This window comes from Mustela erminea, chromosome 3 (assembly GCF_009829155.1).
Source record: "Mustela erminea isolate mMusErm1 chromosome 3, mMusErm1.Pri, whole genome shotgun sequence".
NCBI classification, from domain to species: Eukaryota; Metazoa; Chordata; class Mammalia; order Carnivora; family Mustelidae; genus Mustela; species Mustela erminea.
The window spans coordinates 46,028,050-46,037,462 of record NC_045616.1 but is presented as its reverse complement, the minus strand read 5'-3'; the positions used below and the strand labels follow the sequence as shown (position 1 = coordinate 46,037,462).

The following is a 9,413-nucleotide window of genomic DNA, read 5'->3' as shown; positions in this document are numbered from 1 at the left end:
GTTTTATTTTTTTAATGAAAACTAGTGTCTGTTCTCTCCCCCCTCCCCCCTTCCCCCCCGCCTACTGGTAATCCATAACCATATTGAGAGGTACAATGTCGGTCAGAACCTTCCTCTCTGGTATGTTGGTCCCAGCTAACAGGAGCTTTTTCCAAAGGCCAGGCAAGGCGAGCTTCTGCCCCGCTGTGCTCTACGCGTAAATAGCGAACCGGAGAGGCTCCAGAGCTCTGTACTCCGGGGCTTCGGAGAGCGCACGGTGGGAGCCACCGCAGACCGGAGGGGCATCCAGCGGGATTGGGTGGAGAGACACGGAGAAGGTGGAGAATAAGAATCATGTGTGTTGCTCGAGTGTACAACCCACATTTGAGTGACAAATGACGAGGACCACCTATAAAAACAACTAAGCGCAAGTCTACCCGAATCCATTTTCCTGTTTGTGCGCGCCTTTTCAACTAACTTTGGGAACTCGTAGACCAGGCGTCGTGCCCCTCGCAGCCTCGACTCCACCTGGGTTTCCCGCGCCCTGCCCGCCCGCTCCCGTACCTCCTTTTCCCCCAGGCTAAGGATGGAGGATCCCTTCGGCCCCTCAACTTTCTCGCCGGCGCCCAACGTCTCCGTACCTGTCTCTCCTGGCTGGGGTCTCAACTTCACTTCCGGACAGGGGCCCCCAGTGCCCGGGCCGCCGCCGCCGCCGCCGCCTCCCGGACCACCCAGCCGCAGCATCCGCCTGGTCTTCCTGGGGGTCATCCTGGTGGTGGCGGTAGCCGGCAATGCCACTGTGCTGTGCCGCCTGTGCGGGGGTGGCGGGCCCTGGGCGGGTCCCAAGCGTCGCAAGATGGACTTCCTGCTGGTGCAGCTGGCCCTGGCTGACCTGTACGCGAGCGGAGGTACAGCGCTGTCGCAGCTGGCCTGGGAGCTGCTGGGCGAGCCGCGCCGGGCGGCGGGAGACCTTTCGTGCCGCTTCGTGCAGCTGCTGCAGGCGTCCGGCCGCGGCGCTTCTGCCCATCTCGTGGTGCTCATTGCCCTCGAACGCCAGCGCGCCTTGCGTCGGCCGCAGGGCCAGCCGCTGCCCGCGCGCGCCCTCGCCGCGCTGGGCTGGCTGCTGGCGCTGCTGCTGGCGCTGCCCCCCGCCTTCGTGGTGCGCGGGGGCGCCCCCTCGCCGCCTCCCGCCGCGCCCTCGGCCGCCCGTACCTGGCCGGGCGAGCGTCGCTGCCGCGACATCTTCGCGCCCCTACCGCGCTGGCACCTGCAGGTGTACGCGCTCTACGAGGCCGTCGCGGGCTTCTTGGCGCCGGTCGCGGTCATGGGCGTAGCATGCAGCCGCCTGCTCTGCGCCTGGTGGCAGCGCCTGCCCCACGCCCCACCGCCTTCAGCGCCCTGGTCGGCGACTCCCGGCCGCGCCCCTGCGCCCAGCGCGCTGCCCCGCGCGAAGGTCCAGAGCCTGAAGATGAGCCTGGCGCTGGCGCTGCTGTTCGTGAGTTGCGAGCTTCCCTACTTCGCCGCACGGCTGGCGGCCGCGTGGTCGTCCGGACAGGTGGGAGACTGGGAGACCGAGGACCTGGCGGCGGCGCTGCACCTCGTGGGGGTGGCCAATGGCGCCCTCAATCCCTTCGTCTACCTCTTCTTCCAGGCGGGCGACTGCCAGCTCCTGCGGCGGCTGCGAAGGCGCCTGGGCGCATTCTGCTGCTTGTGGGAGGGAAGAGCCGAGGACGATGAGGGGGCCGGGGGCCACCAAGCGCTTCACCGCCACCGCTGGCCCCACCCCCACTACCACCACGCTAGACGGGAGCAGCAGGTGGAGGGCGGCTTGCGCCCACCCCCGCCGCGCCCCCGGCCGCTGCCCTGTTCCTGCGAAAGCGCTTTCTAGTTGCTCGATGGCCAGACGGGTCATCTGTCACCACCACACAGCCTCCGCGGAACACGAGGCTGGCCCGTTTCTATCTAGATCAAAACCAGCAGGAGAGTCTCCGATATTGGCCCTGAAGCTGTCCCCATCCTAAACTGTTTCTTTCTAATGTTTACATTTTCCTACTCTTCCAGCTTCTTCTCGTCCTTTCGGTTCTTCTCACATTTCCCAGTTTGGAGACGAGAGAGTTTGAGCCACTGGGAAGTTGTAAAAACAGTCGAAGATACAGATTTATTTTTGCAGTTCTCTTTGACGCTCCCATAGTGTTCTGGATAGGATCTTTTGGTTTAGCTAAATTGTCAAGCTTTCATTATTTGCTGTGCTATCATCCGTTTTTACTTATTTTGAGTCGTGTTTAAATCAAGTGTACCTTCGAGACTAGAGAATTTGCCTTTCTTTCCAGGAGGAAAAATCCCTGCACTGCTCTCCCTGAGGAGCGTGGAGATTTTACCAGTATGCTGTCAGAAATGTAATCGTGCTGTCACTGCAAAGCCAGAGTATTTGTAAAATAAAAACAGTACCCACAGAGCAATTAGTACTTTTTCCCCCATGGTAATGTGTTTTCCCAGAAGAAAATCAGTGTGGCCTTTATTTCTAGTCACTTTAATAGAAGCTGGGAGTTGTAGGAGGGACACATAAAAGCTTCCCTTTAGACCCTTCCAAACACACCCAGTTTCTGCAGGAAACTGTGCCTGGGGTGTTGCCTTTACATCTAAGGTGTTGTGCTCAGGTGGAGCCTCTCAGCGCAGAGTCCCCAGCAAACTAGAAAAGCGAAACACGGAGGTGGTGGGCTCACTCCCAGACGGAGCCTCATGGAAATTTGTGGCTGGGAAGAAAGCTGCACCCTCCCCATGTTGCAAGTATCTATACAACTCCTTTTTTAAAAAATGAAGGCAATGCCTGTTGGTGGGGGTCGCTGAGAACAAAGGCAAGAAGCAGATTTAATCAGTGACCTCCTCCTCTTAACTGTCCTTGGTTCTCGAAAGAAGTGGCAGCACTTACGAACACGGTATCCACATGTTTACCAGTGTCTTTCATCTGAGAATCTGCAAGATTTCCATGATTGTGCTTCCTGTTGGTGCACAAATGCCAAACTAAGATGGAGAAAGGGGAAATGATTGCTAGAGTTCACTTGTAGAGCCAATGCTCTTTGAGGGCTTTGTTTACTCCACTGAGGTATCCCAGAGTCTCAATGCTTGACCTGTACTAGACACTCAACACATATTTGTTGAATAATTCATCATATGAGTCAGGCAAAGATAGAATGGACACAAGATTTACAAAATATCCTCTAAGCTTGATTTACCTTTTGCCCAAATTCTGTCAAAAAATGTTGGAGTTAAAGGTTTTCCTTCATCTTTTTAATCCTCCCCTCCCTGCTTAGGATACTATGGAGTGTGATATACCAAGAATAAGTTAGCCAGAAAGAGAACACAGTTGTTTTCATGACATTATTTTTATTCATTAGCATGGGCTATTCATTGGCATTTTTCTTTATTAATAAACACTAATTCCTTATCTTGTGCCAAGCAATGTGTTAGGCATTGGAATACTAAGATGAATAACACACATCTTTCCCTCAAAGACCTTAAAATCAATCTGACAATTACTGCAAGATAGCACATGTGCTTTCATAAGGGTTCCAGTCAGGGTGCTGGGTCACTGAAAAAGAACATCTGACAATCTCAGAGACTGAAGCAGTCATTCCAATGATGACCAACTAATGGGAAGCGGGAAATGGGCAAAGGCAGGGGTCAAGGCAGAAGCATAGAGAGACTCAAAATATGACCTGGTGTGTTACTTTGAATGCTCCCAACCAAGAATTTAAGACAGCTGAGTTGCTGTTTCTGTTACTGCAATTGAGCACACCCTAACAGAAAAATGGGTTCAGCTGGTTTAAATTTATTTTGTCACATAACGAGAAGTCCAGTGGTAGAGCTGTTCCAAAGTTGGTTAATTGAGTAGGTTCATAACTTCATCATCAAAGACCTAGCTCCTTTTCATTTTTCTACTCTGCCATCCTGAGTTGGTGGACTTGACATTATGGTCTGTATCCCTTGGGGTTACAAAATGGCTGCTACAGTTCCAGGCATCACATTCATATATGACAATGTCCAGAAAAGGAAGGAAGAATTTCTCTCTCTCTCTCTCTTTCTCTTTAACTCTTTATAGGAAAGAAGAAACATTTCACAGACATCCTGAGCAGATGTTCCTGCATGGTTCATTGGCCAGAACTATATCATATATCCATAAGCAGACCACCGCAAGGGAAATGGGGCCACCATGATGGCCTAGACATGGAGCTGAAGATATGAGTTGCATGGTAAAGGAGTAAAAAAAAAAAATAAGACTTCCATTTTTTCTTTTAAGAAAAGAAGAGGAAATGCTTATGGGAGGGCAAGTCTAAACTTTTATCCAATTGCCAAACTGGGGGTTGATTTTTATAATTTATTAGAGATTTTCATCTGTGCCATCTAGAAATTATGAGACATCTCCATCTGGGTCAAAAATACAGAATGCATATGCATGTAGTTAATTTGAAATTAAACTATATTTTCTTGAGATTTTGTGGAAGAGTTGGTTAAGCCCAATTCATAGTGAAATACTTCCATGGCTAAGGAACTTTCTCTAATCTTAACTAAATCTGACACTTGAAGGTAGATCTAGGTGACTTCGTTTTCATCTTTAGAGGCACTTGTAGGTTAAGAAATTCAGAGCATCACCTCAGAATTTAATCCCCAGAAACTGCATTGCTATTAGCAGCTCAAAGATTCATTTTTGTCCCCATCAAGGAAGCCCCCAAAGGTTATTTTAAATTTAGACTCTCGCTTGAGTGGGAGATACTATTCAAATTTCACAGCAAAGGTATGTGAACAGTTGACCCTGAACTTGATCTATTTCCCAGGTATCACCCAAATAGTATATGACTAGAGGAGAAACCAGACCATGCATTTGGAATTGAGGAGGAATCAAATAACATACCCTCATCCATTGCACATTTCCCCTTGGAGCTAGATTTTAACGAAGCTGCCACACACAGGCCTAGACTATAGGGCTCTAGGAGGCACTATTCATATACACGACAATGTAAATGTCACCACCAGAACTTTAAAGCCTAGATACAAAGAATTCTATATTTAAAAAAAAAAAAAATAACTGTCTGCATGGTAACATACAGCTAAAATAAGTAAACATGACCTATTACATAATTTGAAGCAGAGATTATGTAGCAAACAGCCAGGAGTGGAACTAAAACCACAATTTGTGACTAGCTAGAACTCATTTACTAAAAATAGAATAGTAGAGCTGACTTGTGGAAGAGGAGGTAGATTTTTTCGAAGCTTCCTAGGAAGCTTCCTGGGAAACACAAAAGTCGAAAATTGGAGGAGCCACCGCCCCCCATTCCTAAAATGTTTGGACTTGATCAATGGGAAGATATTATAATGAAAATGAAGTCTAATTAAATTAAACAGATGTTTTGCTAAGTTGTGAGGCAGTATAATGAAAAGATCAGTCTTTAGAACCTACAGACCTGGACTTAAATTTCATCTCTACCATCTTACCACTTAGTAGCTGTGTGACTTTAGGCTGTTCGCTGAATCTTTCTGAGTCTTGGTTTCTTTCTTTTTTTTTTTTTCTTTTCTTTTCTCTCTCTCTCTCTTTCTTTCTTTCTTTTTTTTTTTTTTTTGAGTCTTGGTTTTCTTATCAGAAAAATGGGTTTTATATTAGCTACTTCATAGGACTGATGTAGGTAAAAATGTAAAATACTTGATGGGAAGGGGAGCCTGTCAGTCTGTCTCTTCAGACTATGCCTATTGGATGTCCATTTTCTTATTGTTTAAGGCAGTTGAGCTGGATTTTCTGTTATTTGTGACAGCAAGCATCCTCTAATTGAAGACGTTTGGCAAGAAAAACAGTCTCATTTTAGCTTACTGCATGTTCTTTATCAAAGAAATAAGAACATTCCAAGTGTACTTTTATTTAGCCCATTAGCCAGTATGTATTGAAGAACCATATTTGACACTATATTGGGGCAAAGGGAAGAAAATCAAAGATGTACCTCTTGTATTTAAAAAATTTGCATTCTATGAAAAACCAACATTCATGGTAAGGCATTTGTTGAGAAATCTCAACCTACAATTTTTAATGTTATAGGACATTTGCAAATTCTTACCATTAGTGATATGACTCATTCATTCATTCATGGGGTATTTATTAAAGAGCCACATGTGCAAAGTACGAATGAAGTTTTAGATATATATATAATACATATCACTTATCATAGATATATATTCCATTTAAAATTTAGGTTTTGGGCGGAAACTTAGGACCAATTATTACTGGTTGGCCAAACCTGGAATTGACAACCACAAAATGGGTTGGAGTAATTATATAATAGCCTCCAGTGAATCACTCTTCTTGATATGCAACCCTTGTATAATCTTTTCCTACAGAGTCTGGGCTTGGTCATGTCACCCACCTTGACAGTAGTCAAGCAGGGTGTTGAAAAGCACATATACATGGGGCTTGTCCTCTCAGAAAAGCTGCCCTTAACATCACCATGGCATGAAGAAGCCCAGAATGAAAGAGCATATGGAAAGGGAGGCCCAGATACTCAGCCATCATAGCGGAACCCAGTTCCCAACTGACTCTCCAGCTAAATGCAACCACATGAGTGAGCCCAGGGGAGACAAACAGAGGAATTGCTGAGCCAACCCACAGACCTGTGAGAAGCAAGAATTCACAGCCATTGAGTTTGGGGGTTGGTTTGCTTTGCCACACTAAATGACTAAATCATGTCCGAGTAGTAAAATGGTGAGTAGTAAAATGATGTTGGATACATTGAAAATGGAAGTCAAATGACCTAGATATCAGACCATATGGGTTCTACTCTTCCACCACATGTCAAATTGGGGTATTTAACTGCTCACCATGTAATCTGATGAGACTTCACACCAACTTGAAGTGCAGAGAATCCCAAGGGGAATATCAAGCTCAAGGGAAAAAGTCAACACTTTTTCCATGTGGTAAAATCTACTGCCAAACCCTGGCGGTTCTGGGTATGGTTTTATTAAGTAAGGTACTACTGTGTGCCTTAGAAAATACCCATAAGATAAATAATAAGAACCATAATCATGATAGCTAAAATTTGTTATTTTTTTTTAAGCAGTGGGTAGCAAAGCAAAGTTTATTGAGTGATAGAACTGACATATATTACATACCTCCCAAGAGAGAGGGGCTCCAACAAAGTTGCCCTAAATAATTTCTATGAAGCTTGGCACTTTACAAGCATCAATTTAATTAATCCTCACAACAACTTAAAGTGATACATCATAATCCTCTCTACCTTATAGATAAGAAAACTGGGGCTAAGGATAACTTGCCCATGGTCAAAGAGTTCTAGGGCTTCTTCATTGACGTTGGTGTTGTTTGTCATTTGAACAGGTAACAGCCAAGGAGTAAGCATCTGAGCCCAAGATACAGGTCTTGCTTTATGTAAGATGTGTCTCTTAGAGCCACAGCCTGGACACACGAGGTGAGGTGGGAGACAACATGATAGATTTAAAAAAAAAAAAAAAAAAAAGGCTATGTGAAGAATTAAATGCATTTCAGAAAAACTATACAATTAAATTAGAGTTTCATCATTTTAGCCTCCAAATTATCCAAGTAAAGAACTAACTTGCTAGAAATGGTGGAGATTGCCAGCTGTTCACCAAAATCCATTTTCCCCTTCTTAACTGGCTGCTCAGTCAGAGACTACATTTCCCAGCCTCCTCTGCCTCCAGTTAGAGCCATGTGACCACATTCCTAGCAACAGAATGTGAGCAAAAGTGACATGGCTGGCTTCCAGACTTGGCTTAAAATACAGGGCTTGGGCTCCTCCATGTTATCTTTCCCCTTCCTGTTGGCTGGAAAGTATGATGTACCATGATGTACCAATGATCAGGTTTAGCCATGCAGATGAGGACAACATCCTAGGGGGTGGCAGAGCAACAAGATGAAAGGAATCTGGGTCCTTTCTGGATCTTGTGAGACAAAGACAGACTAAACTGGACAGAAGATTATGTGAGAGGGAAATAAATTTCTTTAGGTCACTGAATTTTGTGACTCTCCTTATTACAGCTAGCCTTTAACTCAACTTATATTTTAAGGTTGTATTAGAGTAGAATACGGAGTAGGTCTGCTTCTCATTTTTTGTTCCACAGGGCTTCTGTGTTTCCAGAGGAGCTTAGTGTTAATTTGGATGGACCAAGTCTAGAATGTGACTCTTTAGAAGCTTGAGGAAGGACCCTAGGTCCAAAATGTCTGAACCAAATCATGCATGGGAGGCGTCTTTTTTTTTTTAAGATTTTATTTATTTACTTGAGAGAGAGAGAGAGGTAGCAACAGAGATAATAAGAGACAGCATGAATCTGGCAGAGAGGGATAAGCATGCTCCCCATTGAGCACGGAGCCCTAGGTGGGGTTTGATCCCAGTACCCTGGGATTATGACCTAAGCCGAAGGCATATACTTCACTGACTGAGCCACCCAGACACCCTGGGATGTCTTTTATTAGTCCCAAAGGATGCCACTTAACCTAAGGAGACACTTTTTGTTTAAAAAAAAAAACAAGAAATCTAAAGTATGTTAGAGAAACCCAATGTCCATGAACATCATCAGTACAAGAGCCAGCATCAGAAATGGAGCAGGCTCTGCAGCTGTCCACAATAACATCCACTATTCTCTTGCCTTACTAAAACAATCCTAATTTTGTCCCAGACCAACATGTTCTAGTTATCTATTGTTATGCAACAACCTATCCCAAATTTTGTGTTGTAAGATAACCACCACTTAATTACACTTATGGATTTTGTGGGTTAGGACATGGACAGAGTATAGGAGGGCTGGCTTGTCTCTCTACTCTGATGCCTGGGGCCTTAGTGGGGGAAAACTCAAGTGACTGGGATCTACAATTTCCTGGGAACTTCTTTACTCATATGTCTTCTGCCTTGGTTAGAATATTCAAAAGTGGGGCTCATCAGGAACTACGGACTAGAGTCTCTAAACCAGGCCCTCCACATGGCTTTGACTTTCTTACTGCATGGTAGCCTTAGAGCAGTCAAACTTCTCCTAAGGCAGCTCAAGTTTTCAAGAACAAATGTTCTAGTAAGCAAGGTGGAAGCCATATGGCTTTGTATGGCCTTGTCTCATAAGTCTATACTCTACTGGTTGAAGCAGTCACAAACCTGCCCAGATTTTAAAGGCGTACACCCTACTTTCTAATGGAAGAAGTGTCAAAGAATTTGGCATCATATTTTGCAACTGCCACTCCACCCATCAAGGAAGGTAATCCTTCCCCCAGCCTGGGAGATAGCTAAGTCAACTATGGTCATCGCATTCTGGTTGACCATAATGGTTGGTCGGTTTTGGACAATGAAACAGGGTAAGGGTTTCTTGCAACGGTTTCCTAACCTTAAATAGGAGAGATCAGTTGAGGCAGTAATTTCTCTTCCTCTGGATCATGT

General features: G+C 45.6%; 1 protein-coding gene across 3 annotated transcripts; it reads left to right on the top strand.

The window, feature by feature from the left end:
• The first annotated feature begins 317 nt into the window (after nucleotides 1–317).
• GPR150 (G protein-coupled receptor 150) lies at nucleotides 318–8,067 on the top strand. Of its 3 annotated transcripts, XM_032335719.1 has the most exons (3): nucleotides 318–1,534; nucleotides 1,631–4,229; nucleotides 7,352–8,067. In XM_032335719.1, the coding sequence occupies exons 1-2, from the start codon at nucleotides 566–568 to the stop codon at nucleotides 1,865–1,867; spliced, it is 1,206 nt and encodes a 401-aa protein (XP_032191610.1). In that variant the 5' UTR covers nucleotides 318–565; the 3' UTR covers nucleotides 1,868–4,229; nucleotides 7,352–8,067. The 3 variants fall into 3 exon arrangements, with proteins under 3 accessions (XP_032191610.1, XP_032191611.1, XP_032191609.1); XM_032335720.1 differs by lacking the exon at nucleotides 1,631–4,229; XM_032335718.1 differs by having other exon boundaries at nucleotides 318–4,229.
• Nucleotides 8,068–9,413: the final 1,346 nt, after the last annotated feature.